The sequence below is a fragment of the Zalophus californianus genome, chromosome 11, assembly GCF_009762305.2.
Source record: "Zalophus californianus isolate mZalCal1 chromosome 11, mZalCal1.pri.v2, whole genome shotgun sequence".
NCBI lineage: Eukaryota > Metazoa > Chordata > Mammalia > Carnivora > Otariidae > Zalophus > Zalophus californianus.
Window position 1 is genome coordinate 53558038 of NC_045605.1, and position 16222 is coordinate 53574259.

Sequence of the window (16222 nt, forward strand, 5' to 3'; positions counted from 1 at the left end):
TATAGCACACAGCCTCTGACTTGGCCTGTCTAAAATGGGTTTGCTTGGTTTGGTTTGCTTTGACTTGGTTTCATTCTACCTCCCACCGATGAGAAATTTACTGCAAGCTCCACAAAGTGCTTCACGTGCATTATCTCAGTTAATCCCCATCTGCGCTATGAGATAGGTCGGTAAGGACCCGGGATTCAGAGACCGTGAATGATTTGCCCCGGGCTGCACAGCTAGTGAGAGTCAGAGCAGGAAGTCAGACCCTGGTCTGTCTGATTGCATGGCCCACGTGCAGTCCCAGGTCAGGGAGTTCTAGCCAATGAAGTCAGATTATGCAGGAATTATGCCAGGGCCTAGAGGGGTTAGAGACAAAGCATGGGGAGGTAGAGTCCAGCTGACCACGCCTGGGTTGGTGCTCACACTCCAGCCCAGGGGACCGGAGGAAGGAACCAAGGTCCTGGAAAAAAGGCTGGCCAGCCACAGGGGCTGTTCCCTAGTGCTCCAGGGACCCCATGGGCTCTTACCATTCGAGCATGCGGATAGCTGAGAGTATAGTCTGCCTCCAACACTCTCACTGGGCAGAGAGCAGATGGTTCCGGCACATGGATGGGCCAGCATGTCATGGGTCAGGGAACTAGGGAGACCTCCCCTCTAGGTCTGGCCCACACAGGGGCTGACGTTTGATTATACTAGGTCTGGCCCACACAGGGGCTGATGTTTGATTATAACCTGGTATAATGGTGGCTTAGATTCCTGCTGCTCCCAGAGAGTCAGAGGTGGCCAGAAGTTTCCATAAACTTTTCACAACAGCAACTATTTCTCAATTCCTTACAAGATATGTAGTCTTTTGCTTTTGCCATTTGGGCAGCTTCTGCCTAGAGGCCGAGGGAACAATCTGTCTAGATGGCCAGAGCAGCTATAAAATATTTAACTTGAGCATATAATTGCATTACGATGATCTCTAATAGGATTTGGTGTCCAGCAGAAGTCCAACTTGGCCTCTGGCCCAAAGACAGAGACCCACGTTATTATGTTGAGTGTTACCTACTAGATAAATAACAAAGAAATACGGTTCAAATCACTGTGCGACTGACCGACACACATTATAGTTATTGTAAAGAAAAATCCACCGGAGTTGGAGAATTTATCCATCTTGTTAATCATTTTATTGTGTTATATCCTGAAACAGGTAATTCAGGTCCATAATTCACAGAAGCCATTCTGACAGTTCTTGCTACAGAGAAGAGCTGGGGGTCTGCAAAGTTGTATTACCTTGGATTCCCCCAAAACACATGATTAGGGCTCTTCAGTGACAAGAGAGCCTGTTACAGTGTCTAGCTGAATACAGCAGGCCCAGAGGAAGAGAAATGAAAATGAAGCTGCAGGTCTGGAAAAAATGTATAGCAATGAAATTCGGAAAAATAAATAAATAAATGAGAAGCATAAAAAAGGAAACCAACAGCGCAGACCCCGACAGAAGGAACCCAGCCTTGGGATTTGAGGCTTCACACGCCAAAGGACACTCATTCAACCACAGGTTGCCCTTTGTCATTTGATATTTAACAAGTGTTGAAGGAGTAGATCCTGCAGACAAGGCAGTGGGCCAGTTACTTGGGAGATGTGGATGAGATGAGGAATTGGAAACGGATTCCTTCCTCTCAAAGAATTTGCAGTTCACTAGGGGAAAAGAGCTATACTCATAAATAACTAGACTGCAAGGTAGAAAGCAGTAGGTGAGAAGTGAAGGAGAGAGGGAAATTGCCATTAGGATTCAGATGAGAGAGAGAGAGCTGTCTTGCTAGAAGGAATCCCAGGAGGCTTGAAGGATGGAAGGTCCTGGACTTGTGTACGGGGAACAGGAGGCATGCTTCGCAGGTGCAGTCATCAGCATTGGCTGGAAAGGGGGTGTGGGTTCTGGAAGGGATGGGAAGCAATTTGGCAGCAACACAAAGAGGCCATGAGGAGAACCCTTGTGGCAAAGAAGTTATTTTGGAAAGAAGTTGGAGCGTTAAACTCCTCGTTCAGAAATTCAGGCTTTCTCCTTTCTAACATTTCCTACAGTATACTTCTTGAAATGATTTTACATTATACACAGACTCCTTTTCAAAAATGATATATTTATTTTAGTATGCTGGAAAAAATATAATTAGGTATATCAAACTATTATTTTAAATTTCTGTTCTAAATAAATTCACAACAATAAATGAGCCACAAATACTAAGTGAATAATAAGACAGATAGTACATGCCTGTGGCAGCTGCATACAGGCCGTACCCAAATAAATGACATTTAGAACCACTGCTCCAGGCCGGGGTCATGTATTCAAATGTCTGGGGGACCGAGCAGGTGACCACAGTGTCTGGGCCTCTCCTGAATAAGAAGAGATTATTGCCTTGCTGGTCTTCCAATTTTTCAGGAAAAGCCACCATTGAGATTTTTTAATGAGCTCTCCTTTTTTTAAGAAATTCTGGCAACTAACTCAGATTTTTAGACACCATACAAACAAAAGCATCCATAGGCCTCCAGTTTGCGGTATCTGCAGTGGCCTTATCCATGGCCTGAAGAGGCTCAATTCCAGAATGGCAGCCCAGGCCTACAGGGACAGAGCAGACAGAAAGGGACGAGGCTGGAGGCGGAAGTCCCCTCAGAATGCCGACACAGCAGTCCGGGCCAAAGGGAATCCAGCCTGGACATTTCCATTTCCCAGGTGAAGTCCTAGCACCTTGGGTGTGCTTAAGCTGCAGGTCTCGAGGTCATCTTTACATAGTTCTGTGTGTTCTCAGACCAGACCATGCTGACGTGGTTTTCTGTGTAGCTTGTAAGCAGTATCAAGCTTGGTGACCAGCCTGTATAAATGACTGGAGAATAATTAGCAGCACCCCCACCACACCTCGTCAGAGCATGTTTCTGTTCCTCCATTGTCTGTCATCACAGAAGAATTCAGCACAAAGTGATGTTCATTAGATGGAACTCTCTAGCCAGCAGCTAAGTAGAGCTCTTAAAAACCTGATTTCTTAAGTAATTTGTTCTAAAGACAGACTTGACATGAAGTTGGCATGATGATCAGCAGGTCGCTGCGTGGGAGCAGCAAAGATGATTATTCCAGATCTGGCTCTGGCTCGACCCCCATCTTGCCCAGAACTGCTTTGCATTTCAAAAGCCTGCCTATTCTTCAAGAGCTATTCAAATACTACCTCCTGGACGACCAGGCCCTCCTCTTTGGAAGTGGTCCCCAAGTTATGGCATTCTTGCTTAATTTAGATCTCTCTGTCCCCTCTGGCTTGTCTTGATAGACCTGTGTGTAAAGTCTCAGCCTTTCTTCCAGACCACTGGTTCTCGGAGTGGTACCCAGGGTACCCACGGGCATCAGCATCCCCTGGGACCCTGCCCCTGACCAATGACATGAGAAACTCTAGAGGTAGAGCCTAGCAGTCCATGTTTTAACAAACCCTTCAGGTGACTGACAGAGGCTAAAGGGTTTTCACTGAAACTATACTAGGGACAGAAGTAAAGCAACATTTCCTGAGCACCTTCTGTGTACCGGGGCCTGTCTATACACACACACACACACACACACACACGTGCATGTATATACACATACACAGACTCACACATATGTGGTGGTGCTATTTCGTCTTGTGACAATTGTGTATGTGGCAAGCGATTTTCTCATTTCATAGTTGAGTTAACTGAGACTTTAGACGCCACATTCCTGGGATGCATTTCAGTTCAGATACTAGAGAGTGGGTCTCTGGCCCTGAGCCTCTGTGCACCAGGCTGCATCATAGAGCACCAGTCCGCCTGGGTCCTGAGTCTGTCCTGGTCAGCTGCTCCGCCCAGGCCCATCTGCTGTGGCCAGGGAGGAGGTAGCAGCATCTGGGCCCCCTGGCATTACTCCTCGGAAGGAGCTGTCGGTGGAGGATGGGTAGATCTGTAAGGGCAGGAAAAGGGTCTCCAAACATGTGAACATGTACTTCTCCTTTGAAGGCCTTTCTCTTCTCGAACAGCACAGCATTTGTCAGCCGCATCACCGTGCCGCGTCTTGGCGGCCTCCCTGGCCTGTGTTCACAGGACACGGTAAGAGACTGCACGGGCAGCTTTTTCCAGACAAGGCAGCAGAACCAGAGCCCACAGAGGGGCCTCTGACACGCATGAGAGTGGCTGCCAGCAGTCCCTGGAACAGAGGAGGGGCTCTCAGCCAGAAGCAGCTGGGGAGCTGCCCACTCTCCAGCCCTGTCCTGAGAACTCGGCCTCGTGGCCCCTCTCACAGGATAATGATGATGTGATGCTCATTATGTGAAGGCACAGAAGGCAGGTGTGAGAAGTTAGTCAGCCCATAAATGAGCAAACTTCCTTTTCCCCATCTCCAACCCTAAACAGGAGGATTTTCTCCACTTTTTCATCTGTTTGTATAGTATTCTAACAACTGACAATTTGGGTTGATTCATTAGATCATAGGATGCTAGATCTGAAAGACCATCTAAGCCATCCACTTCACTGGAATACTTCCTGAGCCAGAGTGGATGCTCAGTAAATATTTGCTCCATGAATTTAATTTTGTAGATGAAAAGAAAGACCGTAAGAGAGGAAGGGGCCTGGCCAGTGTCACCTAGCGAGCTGGTGGCAGGAGTGGGACTAAAACCCAAGTTTCTCGATACAGTCCAAGCCTGTTCCTTCACATGTGACTCATGGAATCCTAAGATTTCGGGTTTAGAAGCTTATCTTTAAGGCCCCTGAAATATCTCTGCCAGTCATTAATTTGAATGCAGCCAGCGACTGAAAATGTATGATCTGATGGGTTACCTAGTCCATTCATTTTGTCATTCAGCCAACAGACTTTCATTTAAGACCTGCTGTAAGCCAAGGGTGGCACTGTTTACTAAAGGCTCAGAAGCAAATGACACATTTCCTACCCTCAAGAAGTTTATGTTATATGGGCAGATCCATACACATCAACAGAATATGATCCAACAAAGTAAATAGTATCCTGCTCTGACACTTACAAAATTCTTTCTTCTTTTGAATTAAGTCCATTTCCCAAGGACTATAGTCCTTACTCATTGGACCTAATCAACCTAATTTAGGACCACCAAAGTCTAGTCCTTATCTTACATAATAGCCCTTCAGATACTTTTAAACAGTGGTCAGTACCCCCTGAGTAAGCTAAATTCCCAATTCCTTCAGGAATTTTTTTTTTTTTTTTGAGAGACAGAGAGAGAGAGAGCCAGGGGGTGGGGGTGGGGGCACAGTGCAGGGGAGGGGCAGAGGAAGAGGGAGAGAATCTTAAGCGGGCTCCACGCCCAGCACCCAACCCAGTACAGAGCCTGACACATGTCAGGGCTCAATCTCATGACCCTGAGATCATGACCTGAACCGAAATTGAGTCCGACGCTTAACTGACAGAACCACCCAGGAATTCTTTATTTGAAATGTTTGTTCAAGTCCTCTTATCCTTTCTTCATTGCTCTTCTACGAACGTCCTCAACTTCATCTTATCCGTCTCTTAAATGTGGCTCCCGGATGGTGAACTACTGAACTCCAGATATGGTCTGAGAGCACAATGCAGAGTGCACTTCCTCTCAGTCCCTTTATTCTAGGCATTGCACGCCTGACACTGTAGAGCAAGGAAATGATAGCTTTGTTGGCCAGCAGGCATTCTCTGGAGTCTGTTGTGCCGTGTACCTCCCGCCCTCTTTCCTCCGTTTCTCCCCTTGTATTCCTGCTCAGTTTCTCCACACAGTGCATATTACCGAGTGCTTGCTTTGTGTGTAGCACACACCAGACTTTTTGGAGAACCAGACTTGTTGCTTGTCTTCAAGGAGCTCATAGTCTTCTTGGTGAAATTCTTTGTGCCCCCAAAGAAAGAATTAGCAAATAACCAAAACTTAATATAATCAAGGGAATCATCATCTTTCCTAGACCCTGTCCTTAGAGTTGCTCTTCATAGTGGTTGGTAAACTTCTGGGTATGATTGAAAACAGATCTCCCAGTTCAAATACCAGGGCAGAACTGGCTTGAAGCCCAGGCTGTCAGGGGCTTTGTCAAATTTTTGTCATTGCATTGACCTAGACTATTGCAGACTGGAGGCCTTTGAATCCCATCATCTGCACAGAGAGCTGGGGCGCCTACAGGGACTGACACCTCACAGGCCATGGAACAGCTTTCCAGCACCTGGCACCTTCCCAGTGCCAATCTCAAGTGCACAGGGAGAAAAGTTCTTTCAGATGTTGGCATGAATCTGCCTGTGTTTGGGCTTCTGGGAGACAACAGGTTTAATTTGTTTTGATAGTGCTTTTCCCCAGGAGGGAATGTACCCAAACACCCTGACTTCTTCGCATTCAGCACAGTGCTTGTTTGCTTCCCTGTTTTACCATGGGGAGTTGCTGTGTGCTTTATAAGTGTGTGCGCTCACCTCCAAAAGCCCACATTGCCTTGTTAGGATTCATTAGACCAAGTTAGTATGTTGCTTTGGTTCACAAATGAAAGGCACGTGTGACCTTTCCTTAAAACCAAAATACCAACTCTGCCAAGGCCTGAGCAAACCTCTTCGCATGCACCCTGCTACACTATGAGCTCTTCAAAATAACTCTCTTAGGTGGGTGCCATTATTAACCCCATTTCACAGATGGGGAAACCGATATGTAGAGATGACTTGTCCAAAAGGCATATAGTTAGCAGGAGGCATCCTGGTTCCTGGAGCCCATGCTCTGGTTCAGGCCATATACCACAACCTTCAGCTCCTTTGGCGTCCGATAGAACTTGGTTCACCTACTAGATTTGCCCTTATAGCTGTGTGACCTTGAGAAAGTGACTTCAGCGCACAGTCTCCATCTGAGAGCTGTAAATGTGTAAAATGATGGCAAAGGTACCCATTTCTCATAATTATTATGAGGAATAAATTAAAATATATGGTACACCTTTCATGGTTCCATTTGAGGGAATGAGAGGGTCTCTATTAGAGTCTCCTCTCTACCTTGAGTTGCTGTAGAATTAACTCCCAGCTGTGCCATCTAGTTTGTCTTCTTCTCTTTTCCTTGTTGCCAGTAATAAGGCCAGTCCCCTTTCAGGATCAAAGAAGATGTAATAGATGTAACCTAAAGTATTTCACTAGCTGCCGTCAAGGTCATACATCCAGTCATGCAGTTGGCTGTCCCAGAGTCCAAGTTCCTTCCTCTTGCCTGAAGCATTAGCATCTATCCTACAGAGAAGCCAAAAGGAAGCACCAGAGAGTGGATCTCAGCTGTGTAATAGGTAGACGTTGGTTCTTTAACCGACTGCTCCGAAAGAGTGGCTGACATCCATATTTACGACTTAAGGAGCAACAAGAGAAGCAGTGGAAAGAGTTGCTTCTCTTGGCTGGGGCACATCACAGGGGAACAAGAGATAGAGGAGGTGCTGGGAGGGAGGCATAGGTACCGGATGAGTGGAGAAGAGAGACAGAGGATGCCGAGTGAGCTCCGGCATCACTCAGAGCCGATTCCTTCTGTCTTTGGTACTGGAATCCGTCGGCAGACTCCCGCGGCCATGGTGAGCTGGTGGAGGAGAAAAGCCACCTTTCCTCTTCTGGTGTGACTGGCCCTTGAAGTAGGAGTCCAGTGGCCAGTCAGCCTGCCTCGTAGTCCTCCTCCAGGCAGGATTTCTTCTGTGGTCTCTCCTTGTTTCCTACAAAGTGAGCCTTTGGGATTTCAAAAATGGAAAGCAAAAGGTAGAAAATGAAGGCAGGCCTTTCTGGACCTCAACCGCAGATCAGGAGGACGTATTTATCAACTGTGATTCTCTTTCACCTTGACCTTGACTTGATCATCTTTCACCATCTCATTTCACAGCAGTGCTAGTGATTTGTGTCTGGGAAAGAGTAGCGAGCAGACCAAGTAAGGCACTATAATGGGTTCACTGAGGCGTCTGTGGTTTCCACATCTCCTCTAGGAAGGAGCATTGTCTTCTCTTCCTTCTGCAGACACCCCTTTGTATGTTGAACAATATTTTGTGCCACCCCCAGAGAACACGCCCACTCACAACACATATCCAGAGAATGAGCTAAGGAAACATTTAAACTCCGCGATCCGATATTGATGGAAGGAAAAACAAGTTCCTGAAAATTAAATCTCCTAGCAGGACCCACTGTTGTGAGAGAAAAACAAAAGCTAGGGGCAAAGCGCCGCCCCCCCCCCAATCCTCCAGCATACCATCCACCCAATTATGAAAATCAGTAATTCATAGGCAGCTGAAATTTTAATTCAGGTCTGAGCAGTCTAAAGGTACACCTTCTGCTAAATGAAGGCAGCTGCAGTCTGAATGTGAGCAAAGCAGGAAGGAACAATAGGGGGAGGGAATTCACCAAACACTAATTGGAAACATAACATTTATGCAATAAAGTTCACACTTCTCCCAAGCCAATGAGTGTCTCTTCTGCACTAGCATTTAGTATAGAGATACCTGGTTAGTGGAGACTCATTATTTGTGCGGTCCCAAGTGGGCCCCAAGTACTTGAAAGCCTTCCAAATGGAAGAAAAACTATAGACATGAACATTTCATCCAAAAGAAATATTCTCTAAATGTCTCCCTTCCACTTCCTTGTTGCTATCGTAAAATTATTCCATGTCTCCTAAAACTTTTCCCTGCTCTGACACCAACAGCCTGGGGCAAATTTTGAAGCAAACAGTCTTCTCTTCTGTCAGATTTAGCAAACAACACTATACTCGGTCACAGAAAATGTATTTTCCTCACTGTTTCACTGTGAAGGCTTTTTGGCAGATGATTAACAGGTTTGTATCTTACAGACTTCATAAATCAAAATCTAGACAGTGTGTAACACTTATCTGCAATTGATCCTGTTAAAAATGCAAGTGGTAACTATGGTAATTTATTAAGAGACATATTTTATACCCCTGGGTTTGAGAAGGACTGAGCCAGAGAGTTTTAGATCCGGGGGGGTGGGGCGGGGAGGTCTCTGAGATCATCTGGTTGAATTCTCTCTGAGAGCAACAATGTGAACTACATGATGCTTTAATAGGGCTGAGGGGGACAAAGTCCTGGGAGTAACTTAGCCTGTTTAAGAAGTCAAGAAGGCTTGTCAGAGGAGGTGACATTTGAGCTGGATTTGAAAGGACTAGGCGTTGCCATGCAGGGAAGCAAGGGAGGAGCAAGTGTAAAGATGAGGAAACAGGTGCAGGAAGATCAAGTGACACGGCCAAGGTCTGACAGCCAGGCAGTAGCAGAACAGGACCTGGCAACCAGGCCTCCTGCTTCTGCCTTGTACCCCTTCTGCTGTGCTGAAGGTGAAACCCACCCTCCCCAGTTGGACCACCAGCCAGTAGCTTAAAGCGAAAATAATCTTGCCCTAAACTTTACTCCAAATCCTTTTTTTTTTTAAGTAGGCTCCACTCCCAGCGGAGAGCCCAATGCAGGGCTCAAACTCACGACCCCGAGACCAAGACCTGAGCTGAAATCAAGAGTTGGATACTTAACCGACTCAGCCACCCAGGGGCCCCTCAGAATTCTTAGTTTTTAAAAGCATATTCAGAAGGAAACTTCCAAAGTCATTCTCTAGAAGGACACATAACTTTAAGACCGTAGGAACATGGATTCTTCCAGGCAAAGCCAATGGAGAGCCGAGGTGCTCAGGGCCCTGGCTTGTGAGCCTTGCTCCACCAGGACCCAGACTGCTTTGCGCTGTAAGGAGAGCACATGTTAGATTGGACCCTCTTGTTCTTAACTCTGTGTTCCTGTAAAGCTCAGCTCTTGTTAGCAGAGGGACAACATCGAGTGAGTGGAATTTCCCACCCATTCACAAAAAGAACCACGCATTTGAACTCTTGAACTCTTTTTAAGTAGTTTCCAAGTCAATAATGACAGACAGTTGGGAAAAGACTTCCGGGAAATGCACCACACTATGAATTCCTCACCATCCCTCCATCTTTTCCCTTATCGATCCATACCCAAGCCATTCCTCAAGCCCACCTCATCCGAGAAGCCTTCCCTCTGCTGGTTTTGTCCCGTATCAGCTACCATTGCCTTGGCCCTAAGTACTTTGTTGCTCTTAAGGCTCAATGCCCTTCCTTGTCTGGACACCTTTTCTGCACATTTGCTCTCTTAATTAATTATAGACTCATAACATTTTAGAACAGGTAGCGGTCCTAGGGGTCATCATCTCTGCCATCACCTTCATTTATATATGAAGGAGGTGAGGCCCAGAGAGGGGCAGGAAGTTGTTTTAGGCCCCCCAGCATGATACTAGAAGAACAGGCCCCCGTACAAGGTCTCTTTACCTCCAGGCACAGCTTCTTCCATGCCCCATGCTACTGCCTGAATGACAGCTGTTGTCTCGTTCTCCCAATTAGGCTGCAGATTTCCTGTGGGCAAGACTCACGTCTTAGATGCTAACATCTCATTTAGCAGAGGCCTTAGTCTTAGCTTCATGGCTTGTAGTTGTGAGCTAAGACAACACTTTGAATCCTTAACTCTGTCCCACCTGACTAACCCTTCCTCTCCTTTCAATTCGGACCCTGCTGACGCACTCTGAGACCTTGGGTGAGTCCCTGACCTTTCTCCAGGTCTCAGTTTTCTTCACTATTAAATGAGAGCATTAGGCTATGGTCTCTTGGATCCCTTTAAGCCCTGAAAGCCCTAGAATTTGCTACCTTACAGCGGGATCCTTTGCCGTCTTCGGGACCGGCCTCACTGTGCCCTAGATCTGTCACGTTGTTCCTTCTCCAGGCTTCTGCTGTGGAGTGAGTTCCCTCAAGGCCCAGAGAGCACGGCATCACTGAAGAAGACCAGGCCCTGAGTCCTGGGTTCAAATCCTGCCTCCAGGACTCAGCATCTTTGTGATTCTCAGCAGGCCACTTCATCTTTCTCTGAGCCTCCTCTTTTTTTTTTTTTTCTTTTTTTAAAATAGGAGTAACAATACATGCTTGCAGATTTGGTGACAGTGAAATGGGAGAAACTTTGTGGAAACATGTGGCACAAAGAAGGCTCCAGTATAGAGTGCCTTCTTTCCCCTATTCCACACCCAGCATTATTGAGAAACAGGCTGTTCCAAATAAACAGATTTTCTAGATAACAGGTTTACTACCTGAAGCTACAAAACATTGACGATTTTTTTTTTTTTTTTTTTTTGCTAAAATCTTTCTTAAATGAACTCCATATTTCCTTGTCAGGTCACACAGAATATAGCAAAAGCAGTAGGAAGAGTCTGAGAAAATCCCATCCCGGCAAAAGGTGGGCATGACTGCATATGCCGGGGAGGCGGGTACAGCAAAGGGAATGTGAAAGAAAACTCCAGTGCCTTTTGAGAAAGCTTGGAATTTTTTCATCTCAGTAAATGGGGAACCATCGAAGGATTTTAAGCAGGAGAATGACAGGATCAGATTTGTTTCCGAGAGATGGCTCAGTCCACCGGGTGGTGATGGAATCAGAGTGGGGAGCGAGAGGGGAAGCAGGAGGCCAGCCTCCAGGCTGTTGTGTTAGCCCTGGTGGCCCACAGTGGGCACCCAGCCGATAGGTGAAAACCCTGACATGGGAAAAAACAGGTCTGCATATGCCCGGTAGCTCTGCGAAAAAAACAAGGAAATGGAATATCGGCCCATTATGAGAAAAATATAAAGCACGGAAAGTGCGAAGAAGACCGCGAGACTCGCCCAATACGCCGGCCTCCACAAAGCAGCACCGCTAACAGCTTACGCTGTTTTCCCCAGTGTTTCAGCTGCAGAATTTCTAATGCATTTGTAGATACAAATTTGATATATAAAATCTTGGTTCAAGCGGACATTTTCCAGAACACATCTCTTAGCGTCAATTGAGATGCACTAAGAGTAAAAATAACGCACACTTTTTAACTCTGTCGGTTCCTTTCAGTGACTGGACTGGACGAGCTCGAATGTGTGGGCCTGGCTAACCTGAAGTTGGATCCCTGGGCCTTCTGCTGGGTAACGAAAGCCTCTTTTCAACTCTCCTTCTCTCTTCCCCACCAGAGTCGGTGGATAACTGTCCCAGCAACTGCTATGGCAACGGGGACTGCATCTCTGGGACCTGCCACTGCTTCCTGGGCTTCCTGGGCCCCGACTGTGGCAGAGGTGAGACCTGTGCGTCTGCGGGCGACCCCCACTCCCCCGGCCCCATGTGTGGCGCACCTCGCACTTCTCAGAGCAAGCGCAGGGCCCCGGGCCACCTGCTGCCTCCCGCGAGAGGGGCCCCCCAGGGCCGTTGTCCAGAAGCCCCGAGAGCAGGGTCTGCCTGCGGAGCCGGGGCTGGTCAGCCCTGTTGTTCACAAGGGCGTGAACCTCATGTCTGTGCTGGGGGCAGGGGAAGTGGCAGGGGCGGTCCTTTTAAAAAGTTGATTTCCCCTCAGGAAACAAACTGAGGGATGCTGGAGTGGTGGGGGGTGGGAGGGATGGGGTGGCTGGGTGATAGACATTGGGGAGGGTATGTGCTATGGTGAGCACTGTGAATTGTGCAAGACTGTTGAATCACAGACCTGTACCTCTGAAACAAATAATGCAATATATGTTAAGAAAAAAAAAAAAAGAAGATAGCAGGAGGGGAAGAATGAAGGGGAGTAAGTCAGAGGGGGAGACGAACCAGGAGAGACGATGGACTCTGAAAAACAAACTGAGGGTTCTAGAGGGGAGGGGGGTGGGGGGATGGGTTAGCCTGGTGATGGGTATTAAAGAGGGCACGTTCTGCATGGAGCACTGGGTGTTATGCACAAACAATGAATCATGGAACACTACATCAAAAACTAATGATGTAATGTATGGTGATTAACATAACAATAAAAAATTTAAAGGAAAAAAAGTTGATTTCCCTTTTGAGGAGTGCTCAGCCTTTGCCAAGTGCCTTTGGTGGGTTTTTTTTTGGGGGGGGGAGGTTGTTTCGCTTTGTTTTTTGATTATTGAAGGATAATTGACATGTGCCAAGGGGCTTTGCCGGTCACTTCACAAGTGTGGTCTCTCTGGCCTTGTGGCTGGGCCTGCGTTGCTGCTCCATGGTGCCGGGATCTCTGCTGAGACCACTGAGGGGAGGGGTTGGGTGGGGGGCTGCTTTGCGCCACACGGGACCTGATGTTGCCTCATATCTGGGCACGGACAGTGCTAATGATAACCAGTACTGAGATGGCTTAAAGGCTACCCATGATGTGCCCTGTGCCATTTGGCCTTCCTTTCTGTCCTTGGAAGAGTCAACGGGGCGAAGCCAAAGGAGCTTGGTAGTCCTGAGGCTTTGGCACTCCTCTTGGGAAACTGAAATGGCTCCTTCCTTTGGTCTTCCCACCTCTTCAATCCTTCAGCAAGCCTTTGCTTAGTGCCCTTCGGGGCTTGTTCCCATGCTAGGTGCTGGGATTAGAGCAGTGAGCGAGGCCCCTCCCAGGAGCTCTCAGTCTGGTCGGGGCGGGGGTGGGGGGGGGTTGGGTGCGGTGGACAGACAAGTAAGTAGACGATGACAAAGCAGTCATTAGCAAGTGAAACACGCTACAGCAAGGTTAAATTCAGGGAGCGGCTGTCTTAGCTTGGACGCGATGAGGACCAGGAAAGCTCCCTGGATGGGGTGACATTGGAATCCTGACCTGATGCTTGAACAGTTGTTCATCAGTGGGACGTGGAGGTGGTTTTTCAGAGTGCCCAGCAAATACCGTGACATGATACTGTTTAGGGGCTTCAGCTTATTCTTCCTAATGTGGAAGAGACTCCGTTTGAGATTGCAGAGCTGCAGCCCCAAGGAACCACAGTGATTACCTACTGAGTGCCTCTAAAAGGAAAGAAGCCAGGTGGGGGCCAGGGGAAGGGGGTGCAACGAGAAGACATGAGTCATTCCCTCTAACAAGAATTACTGTCTCATCCCATCCACACTTAAACTTGAAAGTCATGTATAAAACAGCCTTATTGTATCTCGGTAAGGCTGGTAGGTATTTACTGCACAGTGCAATATAATTTATTTTTATATCGTGTCCTTCATACGGATGATCACGAAGCACTTTATGCTAAGAGGCAGAATGGGAAGGTAATACTTTAAAGAGCCAAGTTGGGCTGAGCTAATCTCTTATGGGGGCAATAGTGTGTGGGGCTTGAAGGTAATACTTTAAAGAGCCAAGTTGGGCTGAGCTATTCTCTTATGGGGACAGTAGTGTGTGGGGCTTGCGTGGAGCCCAAAAGGCAAGAAAGGCTGAGCTTTGCTGGGTTAGACAGACAGCAGGTGGTGCTGCAGATGGGGCACAGGGAACAAAATGGAATGCTGTCGGGAGAGTGCTGGAGGGGCTGGAGATTGGGGCAGGCAGGAGGCCCAGTAAGACCAAGGAACAGATGGAAGCTTTGTGCGTCAGGGTCCTGGCCCCACCACCATGCTGTACCCATAGTACAAGGGGGATGGAGGAGAGCAGCGTTCAGTGGGCGCTTAACTCCACCAGGCCCTGCACGGCACAGCCTAGCCTACAGTTCCACATGTGTTTAAACCAGAATGAAATAAAGCCGGAGACACAGACAGATGGATACACACGGGGACTGTGGCAAAGCACCTGAGGCTCTTGGTCCGGCCTGCAGGCCGAAGGGAGAAAGGGACAAAGGCAGGTGGGCCGCGCCAGGCGTCGATTCACGCCAGACTTGCCGTACTGTCTCCGCAGCCTCCTGCCCCGTGCTGTGTAGCGGAAACGGCCAGTACATGAAGGGCCGGTGCCTGTGCCACAGCGGCTGGAAGGGCGCCGAGTGCGACGTGCCCACCAGCCAGTGCATCGACGTGGCCTGCAGCAACCACGGCACCTGCATCATGGGCACCTGCATCTGCAACCCCGGCTACAAGGGCGAGAGCTGTGAGGAAGGTAGGACCTCGGAGTGGGGTGGGCGGCCCACCTGCTCTCGGAGCGCTTCCAGGGTGCAGGGCGCAGCTCTGCCCCCAGCTGGGCATCCACCAGCAGCGATAGTTAACTTAGCACAAGAAAACAGGCAAATGGGAGCCCTAGCTGGTGAAGGGAAAAGAAGTCTCACTGTATGCAGGCTGTGTCCTGGAAGCCTTAGATCATTTAACCTCAAAACTGACAGGGTGAGGTAATTATCTCTGTTTTATCGTTAGGGGAACTGGGACTCAGAGAGTCACATGACCTGCCCAGGGTCACACAGCTGCAGGTGGCGGCGCTGGGGTTGAGCCCAGTGTTTCTGGCCCCCAAGCCCAGGTTCTTTCTCCTCCCCTTTGAGCTCATATTCTCTCCATGTCTTAAGTAAGAGTCTGTTATAGACCTTCAGACTCTGCCCTCTGTTAGCACAGGTGTGCGTGTGCGTGTGTGTGTGTGTGTGTGTGTGTGTGTGTGTGTGTGTGTGTAGCTCATCAGCGCTTGTGAGTGTGTCTCTCTCCTTCATAAAGTAAACTCTGTGTAGTGGAGGCTAGAAAGTGAGCTTCCACTTTAACAGTGCACCAGTTCTTCCCTAGGCAATCTCATCTGGTGAGATATGTGAGCATTTCTGTGGCCTGAGGAAGGGCAGCTGCAGGCCGGCGGTCATGGAGCTAGCCAGCAGCAGGGCTGGGACCCACCCCAGGTCTTCTGACTTCAGAGCCCTCTTTCTTCTTGCCTGCATGGGATTTGTAGACAAGAAGGGTCTTATTCACAAGCAATATATATATGAGTGGCTTTTAAGAGTGCATGCTCTGGGATCAGATGTAGGTTTGAGTCCTGGTTGCTGGTTGTGCCACTAACTAGCCTCGCCTCCCTCATCAGTAAAATGGGATTTCCTTCCTCAGAGGGCCATCATAAGGATTGAATTAAATGACCCATGTAAAGCACTTAGCTCAGTGTCTGACACATAATAAATGCCCCATAAATGTTAGGTCTTATATTATTAGTATTAATCTGGGGACAGTTGAAGCACATTTCCTGTTTCATCCCAATCACTTTATCCAAGGTCTTTGGAAATGGGTGGACGTGGCTGTTGCAACTGGTGGACGCTGCTAATGGGCTTCCCTCCCACTGCCCACCATCTAGGGCGCTGGCATCTTTGTGGCGGATGGAAGAGGCTCCAAAGGAGAGCTAGCCTTCTAACCCATTTGGGATTTAACATAGGCCCCTCTCAAGGTATCATTTCTCTCGAAAGAAAGAAAGAAAGAAAGAAAAAAAGAAGAAAGAAAGAAAGAAAGAAAGAAAGAAAGAAAGAAAGAAAGAAAGAAAGAAAGAAAGAAAGAAAGAAAGAAAGAAAGAAAAAGAAAAAGGAAAAAAAAGAGAGCCGAGGGGCGCCTGGGTGGCTCAGTCATTAAGCAT

At 48.0% G+C, this 16222-nt stretch overlaps 1 protein-coding gene across 2 annotated transcripts in view; it reads left to right on the forward strand.

Moving 5' to 3' along the window:
- Positions 1-16222, forward strand: part of TENM4 (teneurin transmembrane protein 4) — a 711368-nt gene that overhangs the window by 553631 nt on the left and 141515 nt on the right. For both annotated transcript variants that reach the window (XM_027580077.2, XM_035722936.1), the window contains 2 exons: positions 11961-12062; positions 14600-14794. In XM_027580077.2, the coding sequence (XP_027435878.2) occupies positions 11961-12062; positions 14600-14794 (297 nt within the window). The remainder of the gene's footprint in view (positions 1-11960; positions 12063-14599; positions 14795-16222) is intronic.